We start from the raw sequence: 20,802 nt of genomic DNA, 5'->3' as shown, positions 1-20,802 counted from the left end.
TAGAATGGTTTAGGCTGAAAGGGACCTTAAAGCCCCCCCGGTGCCACCCCCTGCCCTGGGCAGGGACACCTCCCACCAGCCCAGTTTGCTCCAAGCCCCCTCCAACCTGGCCTTGAACCCCTCCAGGGATGGGGCAGCCACAGCTTCTCTGGCCAACCTGGGCCAGGCTCTCACCACCCTCACAGTGAAGACTTTCTTCCTAATATCCAATCTAAATCTCCCCGCTTCCAGTTTAAAACTGTTATTCCTTGTCCTCTGGCTCCCCTCCCTCATCCAGAGTCCCTCCCCAGCTTTCCTGGAGCCCCCCTTCTTGAGGGACTGGAAGGGGCTGGAAGGTCTCCCTGGAACCTTCTCTTCTCCAGGCTGAACCCCCCCAACTCTCTCAGCCTGTCCCCACAGCAGAGGTTCAGCTCCTGACACTGGGGGCTGAGCAAAGAGAAGTGGTGCAGAATGTAAACCTCCTGCTGGACATGCAGGATCCATGTCCTGCGTTTGTTTGTGTGGGTAGGGAATTTTTAATCCTCATTTATGCTGCTAAATACCAAGTGTTTGCAGGTGGTAGGGGCGTATGTAAGAGCCGAGGGAGAAGCGTTGGCTCCTGGGTGTGATCCGGTCCTGGGCTGTCTCCAGTCTCCTCCACGTGCTGGTTCTTTGAGACACAGTTCATGTGGAGAGATTTCAGGATTTGCAGCAAAGAACTAACGCTGTTGAGACACTGCTCTCCCCGTCTCCAGATGCTGTAACTGTTCATTTAAGCACAAGAGGGTGAACCGAGCTTCGGTGTGGATTTGAGCTGGCCATTTATACACCAAGGAACCCAGTCCCCCCTTTCAAGCAGGGAACCGAATAATTAAAATATTAATGATTAATACAGCCATGAAAGCCTTTTCCCCTTTTTTCCTCCCCTCTTCCCAGCACACAGATGTCTTCAGGCCATTCGGTGGCGGTGATGGGCATTGACTTCACCCTGCGGTACTTCTACAAGGTTCTCATGGACCTGCTGCCAGTTTGTAACCAGGACGGAGGAAACAAAATAAGGTAAAATGTTCCTTCCACATAATTAATATCTAAAGCCTTTTTTTTTTTTCCCCTTTAATTAGGTGATCCAAGGTACTTCCCAACTTCACTTATTGTAGGATTCTGTTACTTCCAATGTGTGTTCTCTGCTTTACACCCTGGGTTGGATCTGGAGTAACTTGGTAACATGGTTTGGGCATTGTTGTTTCTTTCTTTGGTTTTAAAACTTAAATTTGGGGAGGGAAGTGGTTTTCTGTCATCCTCCCAGATCTTTTCTGGTTTGGGTTTGGGTAGTTTTTTTATATATTTTATGGTGTATAAAAAAAACCAACGAAGATTGCTGGCTTAGCATTTCTTTTCCCCTAATTAAAAAACTATTAATAATCAATGGGATCAGATGCTTGATTTTGTTTCTATCTTCCCTAAATAAGGAATTTCAAGCATACTGTTAAATTCTGTGTTACACCATTCTTACGTAGAAGCCAGATCTGATGCTCAGAGCCCTTGCGTAAATGCACACAGGTACTAAGAGAGACTGTTCTAACTTTCTGGGAGGCATTTGGGGTTTTTCAATGTATCTCCACTAAGCTTTTTCTCTCTGCAGTCGTTTTGGGGTAAATCACCAGCCAACTTGTTCTCCTGTTCCCTGTAGAAGAAAAAAAAAGAGAGTATTCAACATCGCAACGTGAACTTCTAATGCAAAACCCAAATATGCCTCCAAATAGTTTGAGGCAGCAAAAAAAAGAATTCCAACTTAGAGTTTTGTGCCTCCATTATGTACCTAAAGTCCCTTCTCCTCTGTGCTGATTGCTGTAAATTATCCCCGCTCTCTCCCAGCCTGAGCTGATGTATCGGTAGAGCTTTCCATTGCTGGCTGCCATGGGAATGGGGGAGTTTAAAGCCTCCCCGAGTGGCAGGAGGCCGGGGGGACGTGGCTGCCACCCCGCTGGGCTCTCGGGGAGCGTTGACCTCCTCCCGTCTCCCTTCTGTGGCCACCGATTCTCCTGCTGCCGGCGCAGGCTGTGCCGTCCCCCCGGTGCCGCCGGCTCCTCCGCCTTCCCCAGCGCGGCTGTCTGCGGCTATGGAAACGGGAGGTGCCGAAAACAGGAGGGATTAAAACCTCCCCCAGCGCTCTGCTTTCCAGACAGGGGCACGGATCCGACAGCAATTCCCTCAGATCACACGGGAAACTTGAATGGGAAGAGCTGAAAAGGGGGAGAGGAAAGGCCGGGAAGGCTGAGAGCGAAACGGGAGTGATTTATCTCCCCGGTGAAATTGAATTCGAAGGCAGGAGGTCGTTAAATGAGAGTGTGAAATCTCTGTTTAATTAGTAGCACAGTGGATTAATAAACTGTTAAAGCTTTCTGGGTTCATTATGCTTAATTTATTTCTGGATCTTCCGCGATCAGACGAGACACCGATCAGTTTTCCTTTCTGTTTTAAATGGGTTCCATTTTCCAGTTCTCTATAGTCCAGGCTTTAAATCCAGTAACGGATTTAAAAGCTCCAGGGAAAAACCCGATATATTCTTCAGAGACATTTTCCAGTGAATTTGCTTAATGGCCCTGTTATTTTAATAAATGGAAGCCTTGAAAAATTCTCCCTCTAGCTGTAAATTTAAGATCCTGTTTTATTTTGCTGTATCTCTCTAAAGCCCGGGGAGGGCTAACGGGGGGCTAACGGGGGGCTCTCCTGTTGTTTGTTGTGGGCAGGTGCTTCATCATGGAGGACAGAGGGTACCTGGTGGCACACCCCACCCTCATCGACCCCAAAGGACACGCGCCGGTGGAGCAACAGCACATTACACACAAGGTCTGGCTCCTTTTGTTCTTGCTTTTCTTAATTTTCTTCATTTTTCCTTTTCTTTTTTTCTGAAGTGGGAAGGGCTGTAGAGAATCTGACGTTTGTGTCTGATTTTAAAGACATAAAATCCTCCTTTTTTTTTTTTTCCATGTAGGAGCCCCTGGTAGCAAATGACATTCTGAACCACCCAAACTTCGTCAAGAAAAACCTCTGCAACAGCTTCAGTGACAGAACGGTTCAGCGGTTTTATAAATTTAATACCAGCTTAGTGGTGAGTGTGTTTTTCTGGTTTATTTTGCTTTTGAATGTACTTTGGTTGGGTTGGGTTTCTCTGGGTGGAACGGCGAATCCTTGCCAGGCTCAGCAGAGGAGGCTGGAAGCCAGAATTCTGTGCGGATTGGCCTCCGTTCCCCCTCTCCAAACACAAAATCAGTGATCTGGCCTGCACAGACTGCACGAGGAGACAGTGGACTTAGGAGGGGTTATGGATGTGATCGTTGGGCAACTGTGGGTGGTGTCTGCAAAGTCTCATCCAGCCTCATGAAAAGAAGTTCTCAGTTGTCGTAGATTTTTTGCTTTGGATCCTCTGACCTGGCCTCTGGGTTCCAACTCTGCCCAGTGTCACTACTGCATGGGTCACAAAGGTCTGTAATACTTTACTTTTCAGCTGGGTGGCCAAATAAATGCATTTACTGGTGCAACTGGCATTCACAGAGTATTACTTGCCGTAGTGGAGCCTTTGGAGGTGTGGGTGCTCTGAGGGACCTGTGTGAGCTTCCTCTTGAGCCAAGAAGTCTAAGCCTGTGGCTGTTGTCTCTCCCCACGCCGTGAATGCTGATTGCAGCACTGCAGATCCACCCTCCACAAGATCCCTGCAGAATTATTCAACAGATGTTAACCTCTGGGGGAGAAGCTGCTCTTTATAGAATACTTTTCAATTATTACTGGGAGGAGAAGGTGGGAAACGAGTGTCAAAAAATATTTGAAAGTTACATCAGAGTACCTTGATTTATGTCAGGGAGGCTGAAAGATTTTCCCCACACTTGAAATGCAAAATCAGAAATGTATCACCATAAAGGAAATGGTGTAGGACGGGGCAAAAACTTAAGATTGTGGCATGCAAATAGGCATCAGGAATGAGTCTGGCCGCTAAATAAATCCCAGCTGTGCGGTGCTGCCCTGTATATTTTGTTATGGTACGTGAGCCAGGAAGTTTTCAACAAGTGGTGATTGTGCCTCCCTGGAGGAGGAGCCTCTTTGCGGAGGTCACCGAGGACTGGGATGGTGGGGAGGGATGCGAAGGAGAGGAATGGAACCTGCTGCCGGCGGGATATCGGGCTCAGCGCCGCTGCCACACCTCGTGATGTTTACAAGATAATCCTATTTTTTTCTATCTTCAGTGTAGTTTTTCCACCCAAGCCTTAGGAACCAAACTCAACAGGTTGATGAAGAATTTTATTTGGGAAGGTGGTGTCTCCCTGCGGGGCTGTTCATAGAATCATAGAATCATAGAATCGTTGAGGTTGGAAGAGACCCTTGGGATCATCGAGTCCAACCATCTACCCTACTCTACAAAGTCCTCCCCTACACCATGTCCCTCAGTACCGCATCTAAACGTCCCTTAAACACATCCAGGGACGGTGACTCCACCCCCTCCCTGGGCAGCCTGTTCCAATGCCCGACCACTCTCTCTGTGAAAAATTCCTTCCTAATGTTCAGTCTAAACCTCCCCTGTTGGAGCTTGAAGCCGTTCCCTCTCGTTCTGTCGTTAATTACCTGTGAGAAGAGACCAGCACCAACCTCTCTACAGTGTCCTTTCAAGTAGTTGTAGAGAGTGATGAGGTCTCCCCTCAGCCTTTGTAGGTTTCCTTGGACAGTGGAAAGTCTTCAGCTCCCTAAAACAAGGTGTTTCTTGCTACACTTTTGACGCTCTTTGTTGGGTTTTTCTACCTAGGGGGACCTGACAAACCTGGTGCACGGCAGCCACTGCTCCAAGTACAGGCTGACGAGAATCCCGGGCACCAACGCCTTCGTGGGGATCGTCAACGAGACCTGCGACTCGCTGGCCTTCTGTGCCTGCAGCATGGTGGACAGGCTCTGCCTCAACTGCCACAGGTGAGAGGGGGCGTTGGGAGCCAAGGGGCTGGGCCGGGCTTAGTTTATAAACCCTTCTTGGGGCAGGGTTTGTAAAAACACGGTTATTTTATAAGGTCAATGAAAACAATGTAGTTACTTCACCTGGGCTATTTGTAAGAGGCAGCGTGACTTAGCAAACCTCTAATCCTTTGCCATATTTTTAGTGTAAAAAATACACGGGGTAGTTTGTTCTTGACACATTTGGGTAGATAATGTTAAAAGACCATGAGAGATTAAGTTTCTCGGGGACAGCTATCAGTGGATCAGGCCCTTTGTTCTCACAAACCCTCGATTTTATGTGGATTGACGTAGTTTTTCATTGAGGGGATCCTGATAATTGCAAATTTTGCCTCCACCAGCATCGTTAGGTGTTTGTTGCACTGGCAAGAAGGATCCTTGCATCTAGATCCGAGACTTCTCCAGGGGTTGTCTCCTTTTTAAACTTCGGGGCTTAAATTTCAGGCTCCCTTACTACGTTGTCCTCACGTTGCAGAATAGAGCAATCCCAGTGCTGCCAGGGGAGGGAGGAAGGTTTCTGAACGTCCTTCTCGGTTGTGGAGCCACACTGTGGGGCTGAAATCACCCCACCATCCCCCAATTCTCATTTTTTCTGCCTTTTCTGCCCCCGCAGGATGGAACAGAACGAATGTGAGTGCCCTTGCGAGTGCCCCCTGGAGGTGAATGAATGCACCGGCAACCTCACCAACGCCGAGAGCAGGTGAGATCCCACCTCCTCTGATGGAACAAGGACAGAAGTTAACTCAATTACCTAATTGTTTATGCTAAATTACAGGTGATATTGGAGAGAACAGACAGTATTTTTAGTGTAGTTTAGCAGATGATTTGTAATAGGTAAAAAGGAATCACAGAATGGTAGAGGTTGGAAGGGACCTCTGGAGATCATCTCCTCCAACCCCCTGCCAGAGCAGGTCCACCCAGAGCAGGTCCCACAGGAACGTGTCCAGGCAGGGTTTGAATGTCTCCAGAGAAGGAGACTCCACCACCTCACTGAGCAGCCTCTTCCAGGGCTCTGCCACCCTCACAGGAAAGAAGTTTTTCCTCATGTTGAGATGGAATTTGCTGTGTTCCAGTTTGTGCCCATTTCCCCTTGTCCTGTCACCAGGCATCACTGAAAAGAGCTTGACCCCATCCTCTTGCCACCCGCCCCTCTGTCTGCTCTTCTCCAGCTGAACAGCCCCAGAGCTCTCAGCCTTTCCTCAGCAGAGAGATGCTCCAGTCCCTTGATCGTGATGTTTCTCAGTGATTGTGCTCTGACTGCTTCTATAAGGCTTTTTTTTGCCCCGATTTAGGAATCCAAGTTGTGAAGTCCATCAGGAGCCAATGACGTTCACGGCGATTGACCCGAGCCTGCAGGACGCGCTGCCGCAGTGCATCAACACTCAGTGCAACCAGAGAACCGAGAGCGGGTAAAGTGGTGTCCTCCGTCCCTCTAAATACACCGTGTTCTTGAAATAATTAAGTGGAGATAGCCCCTCCTTGCATGTTTGCAAGAAAAAGGCAGTATGATGCCAGAATGAGGTGTTCCAGCACACAGCAGTGATGACATCAGGCTGCAGTGCAGAAGGAGAAGACACTGTCACTGTTCCTGTTTGAGTCACTTTACACCATTAACAGCAAAGAAATGGCTTCCCCGTCACACTTTGTGACTCTGAGGACCGAGGGTTGTGCAAGTGGAAGATTTGGTGTTGAAAGGAGAAGGAATTCTTCCTCTTGGCCAAACGGCTAGTGCCCTGGGGTTTGTCTGCCTTCTGGAGGGAGGTGTGGATGAAAGGGTTGACAGAAAGTACACAGTACGGTCGTGGTGGTGCCTTTGGAGCCCGTTGGAGATGGGAGCTGCCCGTCAGCTCCCAGTTTCCTGCTTCTCTGCTCTACTCCTGGCATTATGTAGAGGAGCTCAAGGGCTTATTTAGTTTTTGCTCGTTAGGAGCGGTCTCCAGGGGACTGAGACTGCTAGAACACATTGTGCTCAGACCAGACTTTCCAAATCCTTTCTTCCATCTCCCAAAGGATTGCAGAAGGAGGGTGGAACTGGAGTCGGACTGAGAGATGCTTATTGGAGGAGTTAGAAGTAGGAAGTTCTCCCTTTGTTTGGGCTGAGGGATGGAGGCAAAAACCAAAGCAAAGAGACTTGGAAGATGTGTGCTTGCTGAACTTGCAGCTGCCCCATATAAGTTCCCTCGTGGTACTTTAATGAGAAGGTTTTTGTGGCCAAACCTTCTCTGTGCGAGGGTTTAGGGATGATTTTGGCTTCCCTCTGTCTCGTGGTTCTGCAATAAGACTGAGCTGAGCCAAAGGGGAAGTGTTGAGCTTGAAAGTAAACACGGTCTTGTGTGGGTTTGGATTTTCAGGGATTGCTTTGGAGTGTTGGACTGCGAGTGGTGTATGGTAGACAGCGACGGGAAGACCCATCTGGATAAGTCCTACTGTGCCCCTCAGAAGGAATGCTTCGGTGGCATCGTGGGAGCCAAGAGCCCCTACGTGGATGACTTGGGAGCAATAGGTAACTCTGCTGTTCTGATGGGATGAAACATGGTCTTGTGTGGGTTTGGATTTTCAGGGATTGCTTTGGAGTGTTGGACTGCGAGTGGTGTATGGTAGACAGCGACGGGAAGACCCATCTGGATAAGTCCTACTGTGCCCCTCAGAAGGAATGCTTCGGTGGCATCGTGGGAGCCAAGAGCCCCTACGTGGATGACTTGGGAGCAATAGGTAACTCTGCTGTTCTGATGGGATGCTGAGTGAACTGATGTGCTGGATAACCTGCACTCAGTGCCAGAGCATCCTTCACAGCACGTGTTGATCTCTTACGCTGGAGGTAAATTAGCAGAAATAGTGCACTAAGTCTTAAAGAAATAGCATCAGGCTTGTTGTGGGTATCACATTTTTGAAAGTATTGATGTGTGGCCCAGCTATACATTCCCATCTTTAAGATGTGCCCTCTCTGAGTTGCTTCTCTTATTTAAAATGCGCTGTCCTGTGTGTGGGCACTTAAACACAGAATCACAGAATCTTAGTGGTTGGAAGGGACCTCTGAGATCATCGAGTCCAACCACAAAAACAAAACAAAAACAAAACAAAAACAAAACAAAAACAAAACAAAAACAAAACAAAAACAAAACAAAAACAAAACAAAACAAAAATAAAACAAAACACCAAACAAATACAAAACACACCACACCAAACGCCCACGAAAAACACCGCACCCACCAACTAAACCCCACACTCAACACCTCGCCATAAACCAATAACCTTGGGCACTAGAGCATGCCCTGAAGAGCCATGTCTATACGTTTCTTAAATACCTCCAGGGATGGTGACTCCACCACCTCCCTGGGCAGGCTGTTCCAGGGCCTGACCACTCTCTCAGTAAAGTAATTCTTTCTAATATCTAATCTAAATCTCCCCTGCCCCAACTTCAGACCATTTCCTCTGGTCTTGTCGTTCGTCCTTTGGGAGAAGAGGCCAACACCTGCCTCTCTACACCCTCCTTTCAGGTAGTTGTAGAGGGCAATGAGCCCTTCAACACTTAAAAGCCTTCAAGATCTTCTCTAAACTTAGGATATGCTGATTTAAACCTTTCTGAAGAGAATTTACGGGTTGGTTTTTTTTTTTCCTGTTTTGTGCCTTTTGATTTAGGAGATGAGGTGATCACTCTGAACATGATCAAAAGTGCACCGGTGGGCCCAGTGGCCGGAGGCATTATGGGCTGCATCATGGTGCTCGTCCTGGCAGTGTACGCCTATCGCCACCAGATCCATCGCAGGAGTCACCAGCACATGTCACCTTTGGCTGCCCAGGGTGAGCTCATAACTCTGGAGAGAGAAATAGTAGGGTGGGAATTAAAAACCCAAAAGCCCCTCCCAAAAAAACTCTACAAAACCAAACCAACCAACCAAAAACAAAGTAGGGTGGGAATTAAAAACCCAAAAGCCCCCCCCCAGAAAAACTCCACAAAACCAAACCAACCAACCAAAAACAACGGTTTTTTTTTTTCCTGTTTTGTGCCTTTTGATTTAGGAGATGAGGTGATCACTCTGAACATGATCAAAAGTGCACCGGTGGGCCCAGTGGCCGGAGGCATTATGGGCTGCATCATGGTGCTCGTCCTGGCAGTGTACGCCTATCGCCACCAGATCCATCGCAGGAGTCACCAGCACATGTCACCTTTGGCTGCCCAGGGTGAGCTCATAACTCTGGAGAGAGAAATAGTAGGGTGGGAATTAAAAACCCAAAAGCCCCTCCCAAAAAAACTCTACAAAACCAAACCAACCAACCAAAAACAAACCCCCAAACCCTCCTTCCTTGTTTTTGTTTCAGTGCTTCACCTCATTTAACTTCCTTTTTAACGACCCTTGTAAAAGCCAGGTCTGGGCCATGGTGCTTGTGTATTGCTGCCCTCTCCTGGGTGCAGCCAGACTTGCTGCTGCCCGAGGAGACTGCCCCAGAACATGCAGTTTTTGTCAGGAAACTGAAATTACACTTTTTCTAGAGCTAAAGCGATAAGCCCAGCGTCACAGCTTTCTGGCCCTTGTCACAGCACGTCGCTTGCGTGTGGTTATTTCTGCCCAAGAGTGGAGTTTTTTGGGTTTTCACACCCTTTCTGCTTGGGCTGTTTGGGACACCTCTTTTTTCACTTGTGTTCCATGTCACGTGTTCATGGAATATCAGATAAAACCGCTGAAATCTGAGACCAAACTGTGTTTGGGAGAAGGGATACTGGTAGAAAGATGGGAGAAGTACGATCAGGGCTAATTACCTCCATATTTGATTACAACCTGGCTCTATTTTGAATCAGTTCAGTGTCTTCAAAACTTGAAAGCCCGTTCCTTGCCAGGGGGAGGTGGGGTGTATCATATTCCTAGAATTCCTGTCCCCATCTCTCTTGGACAAAGAGCACACCGAGCTCAGACCTCAGATCTCCTCACACAGCAACAAAAAGTGCTTCCACAATCTTCCCAGGGTGACAGCCGTTAGTAAGATGATCCAAAATTTTTCTCTTAACAGTTGCCTTTTTCTGTTTGTAATGGTGTGTAGAAATGTCAGTGCGTATGTCGAACCTGGAAAATGATAGGGACGAGAGAGACGACGACAGCCACGAAGACAGAGGCATCAGTAAGTACCAAATCACTTTGCTGTAAAAAAAATACCTTAGATTAGGAGTAAATGAGCTATTTGTTTCCTTAATGTGCTAGAATTAAAAAATACAGGAGGAACCCCTGTGCTGATTAGCAGCAGAAAATGACAGAACAATTTTTAACTTACCCAGTGCACCTTTAGTCTCATGCTGAAAAATGACATTTTTTTACTTCTAGAAGATTAATCTTGATTATGTGTGGAGGAGGTTTGGCCCTTATGCCCCCCTCTCCTCCTCCCCCTCCCCTCATCATAACCACTGCCAGAAATAGCTCTGATCAGCTAAAAAATTGCACTTGTGACAGCACAGGGTATGGAAAACTCCTCCCTTCCTTCAGCCTTGGAAAGCAGAGGCCAAGCCTGGCATGAACGTTCACCAAATGCAGCAGTAAATCTTAATTTGCATTGATTTGGGATGCCTGGGCTTCTTTGCTGTTCAGTAAAAGCCGCATTTTGCACGTCACACTGCTGTGCTGTAAGATGAGCCCGGGCACCTCAACGCTGGGAGGGCTCCAGAATCACAGCATATCCCTGCCTCTGGCTCCTCGCCAAACCAGAACTAAAATAATACCAAGATTTGAGTGTCAACACTCAAAGATTAAAAAAATAAGTGTATCTGACCTTCATGGCTTGCATCTACTGCTTCTCCAGGTCCTTACTCCTACTCCTCCATCGCTTGAGAATCTTCTTTGAGAAGAATTAGTTTGCAGAAAGCCTGTTCCCCTGTTCCCCTGGGCCCGATTTCTCCCACTGATACAATTCAGTAGAAGACCTGTTTTTAAAACCTGTTCTGTTTCTCTCTCTCTGTCCCCCAGTCAGTAACACCAGGTTCATAGCAGCGGTAATAGAGCGTCACGCCCACAGCCCCGAACGCAGGCGCCGCTACTGGGGGCGATCGGGAACGGAGAGCGACCACGGTAAGACCTTGAACCCCTGCCCTGGCCACGGGTTAATGATTGTGGTTCCTGGGTTTCCTTCAGAAGGCTGGTCCCTTGCAGATAAAGCTGCCACCATCAAACCAAACCAAAAAACCTTTGCTCCTTGTTGCGTTGCGCTTGAGGAGTTCTGACACTTGTCAGCTGGTGGTGCCCAGCGAGGAGCTGGTTTTCTCAGAGGGGTTGTAGAGCAGAGCTGAAGGCCCTGCTCCCCCTGGCTGCTTTGGGGTTCTGCCAGCTTCACTGTGGGAGCAGAATTCAGACCGACGGAAACGGCACGACGTTGGCCACACTTTTTCCATCACCAACCTGAATAATCTGTATGTTCAGTTGAATCATAGAATCATAGAATCGTTCAGGTTGGAAGAGACCCTTGGGATCATCAAGTCCAACCATCTACCCTACTCTACAAAGTTCTCCCCTACACCATATCCCTCAGTACCCCATCTAAACGACCCTTAAACATGTCCAGGGATGGTGACTCAACCCCCTCCCTGGGCAGCCTGTTCCAATACCCAACCACTCTTTCTGTGAAAAATTCCTTCCTAATGTTTAGTCTAAACCTACCCATTGAGATAACGGACCTCTCCTATTTAACGACAGAAATGAAGTCCCTTGCAGTCAAGTCAGCATCTCGACTGTTCATCTCTTTGATGGGACATGCACATCTTGGATAAAATTCTAACAACACGTGCTGGCCACCTGCATTTGCTGGGGTAGGGTAAGCACGGATTTAGAGACCAAGAGTCAGGTGCCTCCTTAGCCTTTCTGGTGGACGTTCAGTCCGTACCACCACTGCAGAGGACATCTGTGTCACCTTTATGAGAGTAATGACAGCATCACCTGTGTACGTGTACAGCAATGAGGGGTGTTCAGTTTGCCCCACACACACTTCAACCCTGTTTAGGTCTGGGGAACTGTGATATGTCCCTCATGCCCCGAGACTGAGTCATCTTCACTCTTGAAGGGTGTCTTGCTGCTGAGGCTTAGTAGAAATGAAGAGGAGGGTTAGAGAAGGCAGTCTGTCCCCATTGTCACAGACGTGTGACGTGGTGGCTGGGGGTGTTGGAGCAGACAGGTTCAATTCTTAAGAGGGTGGTTGCACTAATGGAATTGCTGAGGGACGGGCAATCTGAAGGCCCAAGCCTCCCAACGTGGATGAACAGATGCCCCAGAGCCAATCTTGCTGGAGGAGGAATTACCCTGGATTTGGGGCCGGATGACCTGTGCCGAGGCAGATTTGCTCCAGCTAATGCTCTTTTTGCTCCATTTCTTGTCGTCCCAGCAAATCCTTCCCATCTTTCCACGTCCTTCCCAGTCCCCACGTCAGGGGAACTGTCTACCTATTTCTGAAACGTGGGCTCCTATTTATAGTTTCTGTAATTCCATCGTCTTCAAAGGGCTGCCCAGTCGTGTCTTCCCCAGGTCCCCTCTGCCAGCTACAGGCCGTGACTCAGAGCATGGGGAATGAGACCCAGCTGCGGGGACTCGGCCTCGTATTTTTAACACACTTCTTTTAGGTGTCTCAAGCTGAAAACCCGACTGAGATGCTCAGAGAAGCACTTTTCAGCTCTCAGCCAAAGGGTTCTGAGACGGATTATTTTTCTAATTAAAGCAAGATCTTTTTCCTTTTAAATTTTTGTTGGCGTGTTTTGCATTTAGAAACACTGAGGTGGTTTTGTTTGCGCCGCAAACCGGTTTTGAGTGGTAACAGCTGGTTTCAGTGGGAAATCCAAACCTCGTGGGTAACTACCGGCACCTGCTTCAAAAGAGAGGGACAGGAGATCTCCGAGGGACCTGTTGGGAGACAGAATCACAGAATCTTCTAGGTTGGAAGGGACCTTAAAGATCATCTTGTCCAACCGTCAACCTCACTGACAAAAATAGACACCCATACAACAAACAAGGAGCATCATTGCTAACCCATAGCTCCCAGCACTACATCAACCTGTCTTTTGAACACCTCCAGGGATGGGGCCTCAACCACCTCCCTGGGCAGCCCATTCCAATGGCTGAGAACCCTTTCAGTGTAAAAATTTTTCCTAATATCCAGCCTGAACCTCCCCTGGGGCAACTTGAGGCCATTTCCTCTTGTCCTGTCGCCTGTGACTTGAGAGAAGAGACCGACCCCCATCTCTCTACCCCCTCCTTTCAGGGAGTTGTAGAGACAGCATCCTCCCCGAGGAAGCCCCATCTGCTCCAGCGAGGGTTTAGCTGTTAGCTGGCTTTCTAGTGACATCATTTCCTTCGGATATCCCGGAGAATGCAGTGTCTCCTTACTCCTATAGACAGCCACTCTGGGGTTTGTTTTTAACTTCTCAGAGTGCAGTAGCAGATATTTCAGTTAATTGCCCTGTGGAAGTGTCAGGGCTGTTTGGCTTAACGGACCTGCTGTGTGAAACAAATCCAGGTGGATTCAATAGATTTAACTGTATGGAAATCTCACCCGCATTAAAACCATGTGTTTGGGGGTTGGAAATAGACTCTCACGGGTGAAAAGTGCTCTCTTCCCCTTAAAAAGAGAATACTGTGATTGTACAAGATGATGTGAGAAGTTTTCCTGCTTCCAAATAGAGCAGCTGGTGATCCTTCCCGGGAAAGGTGCGGTTTGATGGGAATAGAGGTCACGGTGGATCCCACCTCTTTCTTCTCTCTGTAGGAGTCTAAGTAATATCTTAAAAGATACAACTGCCAAGACAAATTCTGTTACGTTTTGTTTTTCAAATCAGCGTGAGCAATTCCAAGCTGTTGATGGCACGGTTGGTTTTTACTACTTAAGGTGGCACAGACCATATGTCCCCAAAGTTTATAAACAAAGGTGATGACACGGAAAGGGATCCGTTAGGAGCCTGCAGGAGAAGGATGCGTTTGTTTGGGTTATTTTTTTCCTTTTTCTATTAATTAAACTAATTGTTTTATTCTCCGTGAAGCACGGGCTGCCTCTGATTGCCTGACGAGCGCGGCAGCCGGCGCCGACTGACCTTTTTTAGCCTGGCTTTTAATTGCTGGCCCCGCCAATTCCTTTTCCAGGCTACAGCACCATGAGCCCTCAGGAAGACAGCGAGAACCCTCCCTGCAACAACGACCCGCTGTCGGCCGGCGTGGACGTTGGCAACCACGACGAAGACTTGGACCTGGACACGCCGCCCCAGACGGCTGCCCTCTTGAGTCACAAGTTCCACCACTACCGGTTGCACCACCCCACGCTCCACCACAGCCACCACTTGCAGGCTGCGGTCACGGTACACACTGTGGACGCCGAGTGCTAACGAGCGACGCCGACGACGAGGGGAACCGTAACGAGGGGGGGGATGAGGATCCACGCAGCCACGGGCAGCTCGGCTTCCGTGCTCTTCACCAGATTTAACTCACTTCCTGAGTAAACTGTGTAAGGTTTTTATAAACGTTAAGGTGGGCTCTGAAAGGGAAGGGAAACGTGCTTGATGAATGGACCTGCCGTAACGTTGAAGAGAAATGGAGCAGGAGGCACGTTAGACCTCCAGAAACGGGGACGCGAGTTTATCCAGCAGCTGGAGCTTTGGGAGCCTCGTTAGGCTGAGCCAAGAGGAGAGAGAGAGAAAGCTTAAAAGAGCCAGCGACGATTCGGTTTCCTTAACTGGAAGAGCAGAAATCTGTGCGGCTGAAGGCTAAAGAAGTGCCAGACAGAGGCAGGGAAGGGGGGGAAAGAAAGGCTGGTGGTTTCTCTGCAGTTGGTTTCGCCCGTAGAAAGTTCACTGCTCCGACAGTCGCTGTCTGGAACCTGGGACAATGCATCTCAAGATTTTTAAGTAAAAGGATTATTTTTCTACTATTTATTGAACTTGAAACTTTTGGGAGGGGGAGGGAGGGGAGAAAACATGTTAGCAATTCTCAACGACTGCCACATCTATTCTGTGCTGGTGAAGTGGTTCTTCCGAGGAAGACATCTGGTTCTTATTAGCTGATATTCATCCACTGCCCCACTCTGCAAAAGGGAAAATGAAGAAGTCGTTTCTGACGTGTTTACAGTATGAATGCTTTCTTTTCCACAATTGTTTTCTGTAAATATTAGAACCTGATTTATATGACAGTATTTTCTTCCTATTTGCAGAGGAGAAATCCTGTACTCCCTTACTAAAAATAAACCTCTCCATCTTTTACCTCTTCGGTCATCCTTAAAGGTTTCCTGTGTGGAAGTAATAAAGAATTTATTTAGCATTAGTTACTGGATAATTCCAAATGAAATCTGTGCCATTCTCCTGTTTCCTTAGGACACTGTCAAGATCAGAAGTAGGGATAAACCAGTGTTTTGTAAAACTTGGGCTACTGTGGAAGGTTCTTTCTGAAATCATGATTTTAAGCTGCTGCTGTTTGTCTGGAATTTAACATTGCTTGGTAATTCAAACAAAGAGTAATCAATCTCTCTACAACACGGAGCATCACAATTATGAATTAGTTTAAAATCACAGTGTTGTATTTTAGCTTCACATTTTGTGATTACAATGATATAAAAACATTCTCGCACTGTGCATATGATAAACATCCATTTATATGTAGGTTTTTTTTAAAAAATCACTTGTTTTAATTAATAAGGTACTTAATACTGGATTATGTAAAAAAAAATTGGTTCTTAAACAGTACGGTAAAATAACTATATGTGTGATATCAGGATACCCCTTTATACTATGTATAAAATTAAAATCTCTAGTGAAATAAACTGTATATAAAGTATAGTTCTGTGGATAACTGGCTAGATTGAAATTATTCTGTCTCAATTTCCTTTCATTTTCTGGCTGAATGAGTGAACAGGAGTGAACCATTTGGTCAGATTCCTCTTGTTTTTATAAGCACTCAAAAGATCTCAATTTTACGTGTAACTAACAGGATTGATGTATGTTTTAAATTTATTACTTTTTTGGTTAGCCTGTTGAACAATATGTGGGAAATGAATGTTTCTGGAAGTGCCCAGCCACGGCCCAGACTCACCAAAGCCCATCGTTTGGGTTTTTGATTCTGTGCTACTGGAAACTGGTTGCACTGGAGCTGCTGTTCGGCTGTGCGTTTGGGTTTTTGATTCTGTGCTACTGGAAACTGGGTTGCACTGGAGTTGCTGTTCAGCTGTATTGGGGTAGGAATGGGCTGGGGGGTGGGTGTTGGTGACCAGACGCCTGTAGAAATCCATGAAGTGCTGCTTTATGTTCTCAAAGGGATGACTCTGCTGCCTTGTAATGGTTTGTGTGTCCTTTTCTAGGCCCAACTTGCTAGAAATTGTAATTTTGAATCCAACATAATGCTGGTTGTTGGGTAACGGACAAACGGGCTGTTTTGTCAGGTTTGCCTGTAGAAGAAAATGCATCTTAATATTATTATATCTTAATATTATTGCTAGACTAAAGATCAACGTGCCCCTCCAAGAAGCAGAATTTTTAAGTATGAAGGGAAGATAGTTTTTAATATGTTCAACTGTCTGTAAGGTTTAATAACGGTTTGCGCAAAACATTAACATGATGCTTTGTTGATTTCCTTGAACTCGTGAAGGTGTTCTCACTGAAATTCAGAGGTAAATGAGATTGGAAGTTCTGGCGAGGACTTGACTTGTTCAAATCCAGGAGTGTAAAGGAGAAGCTGGAATTCAGCCAGAAGCTGTTCCCCCAGGACAAAAGCCGCTCTGGAAGTCACTGCCTTGTAAAGCGGAATTTAAATGGTATTTTGCCCGTCTGCGGAGGTACGAAGGAAGCTCCTTATGCAGCAGAAGTTCCTTAACTCGAGTATTTGCTCCCCAGTTGTAGGGGGTTTTTATGTCAAGCAACATTAAAAGAGTTTCCTTGCTTATAAAATAATACAAACAGAAGTAAAGAAAAGCACACCTTCGGCTTCATCCGCACTCGCCCGCTCAGGCCCTGAGGTTAATTTACACCAGATAAGGCTCATTGGGGTAGGAATGGGCTGGGGGGTGGGTGTTGGTGACCAGACGCCTGTAGAAATCCATGAAGTGCTGCTTTATGTTCTCAAAGGGATGACTCTGCTGCCTTGTAATGGTTTGTGTGTCCTTTTCTAGGCCCAACTTGCTAGAAATTGTAATTTTGAATCCAAAATAATGCTGGTTGTTGGGTAACGGACAAACGGGCTGTTTTGTCAGGTTTGCCTGTAGAAGAAAATGCATCTTAATATTATTATATCTTAATATTATTGCTAGACTAAAGATCAACGTGCCCCTCCAAGAAGCAGAATTTTTAAGTATGAAGGGAAGATAGTTTTTAATATGTTCAACTGTCTGTAAGGTTTAATAACGGTTTGTGCAAAACATTAACAAGGTGCTTTGTTGATTTCCTTGAACTCGTGAAGGCGTTCTCGCTGAAATTCAGAGGTAAATGAGATTTGAAGTTCTGGTGAGGACTTGACTTGTTCAAATCCAGGAGTGTAAAGGAGAAGCTGGAATTCAGCCAGAAGCTGTTCCCCCAGGACAAAAGCCGCTCTGGAAGTCACTGCCTTGTAAAGCGGAATTTAAATGGTATTTTGCCCGTCTGCGGAGGTACGAAGGAAGCTCCTTATGCAGCAGAAGTTCCTTAACTCGAGGAGTTATTTGCTCCCCAGTTGTAGGGGGTTTTATGTCAAGCAACATTAAAAGAGTTTCCTTGCTTATAAAATAATACAAACAGAAGTAAAGAAAAGCACACCTTCGGCTTCATCCGCACTTGCCCGCTCAGGCGCTGAGGTGTGTAAAGGAGAAGCTGGAATTCAGCCAGAAGCTGTTCCCCCAGGACAAAAGCAGCTCTGGAAGTCACTGCCTTGTAAAGCGGAATTTAAATGGTATTTTGCCCGTCTGCGGAGGTACGAAGGAAGCTCCTTATGCAGCAGAAGTTCCTTAACTCGAGGAGTTATTTGCTCCCCAGTTGTAGGGGGTCCTTATGCAGCAGAAGTTCCTTAACTCGAGTATTTGCTCCCCAGTTGTAGGGGGTTTTTATGTCAAGCAACATTAAAAGAGTTTCCTTGCTTATAAAATAATACAAACAGAAGTAAAGAAAAGCACACCTTCGGCTTCATCCGCACTCGCCCGCTCAGGCCCTGAGGTTAATTTACACCAGATAAGGCTCTGGAGCACGTCTGCAGCGCGGAGCACGTCATTAATTCCAGCTTTAATTAAACGGCAGTGTTAAACACAGGTATGTATACATTCATTAACCCACCCTGGCATATCCTGTACTACTTTTTCATAGCGGGACAAATAAATTTTTGTCCGAAATGTATCAGAAATGCAGTGATACTAATGACTTTCTTGACTGCAGTGCTGTTTTCAGTGGATTTTTTTGTTCTTAGAATTACACACCAGGCAGAAGCTGCTTGTAGTGTTCTCTCTTGCAGCCCTGCCAGAAATACCTGTGTTACACTTCTCGTTAATTTACACCAGATAAGGCTCTGGAGCATGTCTGCAGTGAGGAGCACATCATTAATTCCAGCTTTAATTAAACAGCAGTGTTAAACACAGGTATGTATGCATTCATTAACCCACCCTGGCATATCCTGTACTACTTTTTCATAGCGGGACAAATAAATTTTTGTCCGAAATGTATCAGAAATGCAGTGATACTAATGACTTTCTTGACTGCAGTGCTGTTTTCAGTGGATTTTTTTGTTCTTAGAATTACACACCAGGCAGAAGCTGCTTGTAGTGTTCTCTCTTGCAGCCCTGCCAGAAATACCTGTGTTACACTTCTCTTTGAGCAGCTGTCAGAAAGTCACAGCAATTTTTACCTTTAAAAACTTTTACCTTACACTTCTCTTTGAGCAGCTGTCAGAAAGTCACAGCAACTTTTACCTTTAAAAACTTTTAACAGTTTTCCTAGAGCAGCACCTCGCTGCTGCTTCATCCCTTTTGTTCCAGGATGCACAAACTGTTCTGTTCCGTGGGGTCTGGACAACCTTGCTTATACTAGAAGTAATGAGAAGAGCCAAAGCTTTTGCTATTAAGGAATAATTATGGGAAAAACAGGGCTAAAGAGATGTGCCAAATCCCAGCCTCAAATGCTGACGGCTGACCTTGGCCCAGCAGGAATAAATAATGCTGGTGACAATCCTGTTGTTCATTTAAAACAAAACCCTGATAAATAGAGCAGGGAACCTGGATGTAATCGAGGTTTCTAAGAAACTGCAGGACAGCTCTCCTGTTTTTATTGCAGGTGTTGCTGCCGTGGCCTTCCCTCCCCGGGATTATTTTACTGCCTTGACCGAGGAGCAGGATCATAAAAGCAGCAGTTTGCTGCCTGGCTTGGACTCCTACCCCGTATCCTTACCTATAATTGTGAGATTTTATGGCCATTAGTTTTCCACTTGTTTCATTTTTGAAACTTAGTTATATTAATCTCCTGTAGGTCTTCTGTCGTTCTTGCAGAACAAGTTCTTCTGAAATGAAAGTGAGCGTTGCCTTTGGTTTGTTGTTTCCTAACCTTAAATTGACTCGGTGCTTTCGGTATTTGAGAGCTGTGAAGTGCATTGATTTTTTTTCCTGTACGTAACGAGCAGGTTCTCCAGCTGCTCTGCCCAGAGACAGAAGCCATTTACAAGTTCAGAATATACTGCTCGAAAATTAATCGAGACAATTTTTTAATATGTTTACGTTATTGCCTTGATAAAAAATGTGATTTGGAAAGAAGAGTATGTTACAACTTGCCCGTGAGCATTTTATAAGGCCACTTAAGCCATGAAATACTCTCTTTCCCCTTGTGCTTGGCAGTGAGAGAGAAGACAGATGAGAATTGAGATGTTCACGTGCGCTGTGGCGGTTGTGACTATAACTGGGCAAAATGAGGTCTGCAGCTTTCAGAGGCTTTCTTCTGTAAAGTGACCCAGAAACAGTGATGAGGATAGAAAGTCGATTTGTCAGAGTACAAGTTATGGTAGTGAGCTGGCAGCAAATACGGAAAAGGGGGGGGAAAATAGGATGCAGAAGAGCTGGATCGAGTTAAGAGAGTGCAGGTAATCCACACGGCTGTACGCGAGTGCAGAGATGAATTTGCAGTGTTCCCAGCCCTTAGCTACCCATTTCATTTGTTTTTAAAAGAGAATCCCAGCTATGGCAGGGATTTTCAAAGGAGCCTGCACTACGCTTCCAGCGATGTTTGGAATATTAATTCCTCCAGCAGTTTCTTTGGTAACTGTGGGGTTGTTTTGCTGTACAATTCCCCTTTTGCCACGGTCCCCAACTACGAAAAAGCAATAGAAGTGCCATAAAGCATTTCGTATTACTTATTTGCAGCACTTCTACGTGATGAGAGGTAATTATTTTCTCTACTTTATGTGCTCTGAACTGAGTCACGGGAGGACCTTGGCCCAGAGGAGGGCTTACGTTTCTGAAGCCAAGGCTACGGTGGAATTTAGACGCTGGAGTCCAAGAGCACAGCCCTCCGGCCCCTGCCTCGTTAGTCAAGTGCCAGACATAATTGGTGTGTGCGCCAGCGCATGCGCAGGAACGCCGCCGCCTTTATCTCCCTGGAGAAGCCCGAAGCTCCCCTGCCCCTGCCCCATTGCTGTGCCTTGGGCTGTGCTTTTTGAGGCTGGGAGACACAGATCCTCTGCCTGGGAACGCGATGGAGCCTGAAGTGGTGGAGATTCGGAGCGTATCTAACGCTGTGGGGGAACTGGAGTCTCCAAAGGGAGTCACTGACTGCCTACACTGCAACTGTCAGGCACCAGTACAGGTTAGGCGTGGATCTGCTGGAGACAAGTTCTGAAGAGAAAGATGTGGGGGTCCTGGTAGACAGCAAAATGACAATGAGCAAGC

General features: G+C 46.6%; 2 protein-coding genes across 2 annotated transcripts in view; both read left to right on the top strand.

The window, feature by feature from the left end:
- The window catches only part of CACHD1 (cache domain containing 1), a 93,948-nt gene extending 78,181 nt beyond the window's left edge, over positions 1 to 15,767 (top strand). The window contains exons 19-26 of the mRNA XM_014937776.1: positions 4,775 to 4,935; positions 5,588 to 5,674; positions 6,267 to 6,383; positions 7,326 to 7,477; positions 8,614 to 8,775; positions 10,012 to 10,089; positions 10,926 to 11,027; positions 14,076 to 15,767. Coding sequence (XP_014793262.1) covers positions 4,775 to 4,935; positions 5,588 to 5,674; positions 6,267 to 6,383; positions 7,326 to 7,477; positions 8,614 to 8,775; positions 10,012 to 10,089; positions 10,926 to 11,027; positions 14,076 to 14,314 — 1,098 coding nt within the window. The 3' untranslated portion in view covers positions 14,315 to 15,767. The remainder of the gene's footprint in view (positions 1 to 4,774; positions 4,936 to 5,587; positions 5,675 to 6,266; positions 6,384 to 7,325; positions 7,478 to 8,613; positions 8,776 to 10,011; positions 10,090 to 10,925; positions 11,028 to 14,075) is intronic.
- Positions 15,768 to 20,608: 4,841 nt separating this feature from the next.
- Positions 20,609 to 20,802, top strand: part of RAVER2 (ribonucleoprotein, PTB-binding 2) — a 45,885-nt gene continuing 45,691 nt past the window's right edge. Inside the window, exon 1 of the mRNA XM_014937276.1 lies at positions 20,609 to 20,719. Within this exon, the coding sequence (XP_014792762.1) occupies positions 20,609 to 20,719 (111 nt within the window). The remainder of the gene's footprint in view (positions 20,720 to 20,802) is intronic.

The sequence above is a fragment of the Calidris pugnax genome, unplaced genomic scaffold (assembly GCF_001431845.1).
Source record: "Calidris pugnax isolate Ruff unplaced genomic scaffold, ASM143184v1 scaffold29, whole genome shotgun sequence".
Taxonomy (NCBI): Eukaryota; Metazoa; Chordata; class Aves; order Charadriiformes; family Scolopacidae; genus Calidris; species Calidris pugnax.
The sequence above is the reverse complement of the archived record's forward strand: the minus strand, read 5'-3'. Positions and strand labels throughout refer to the sequence as shown.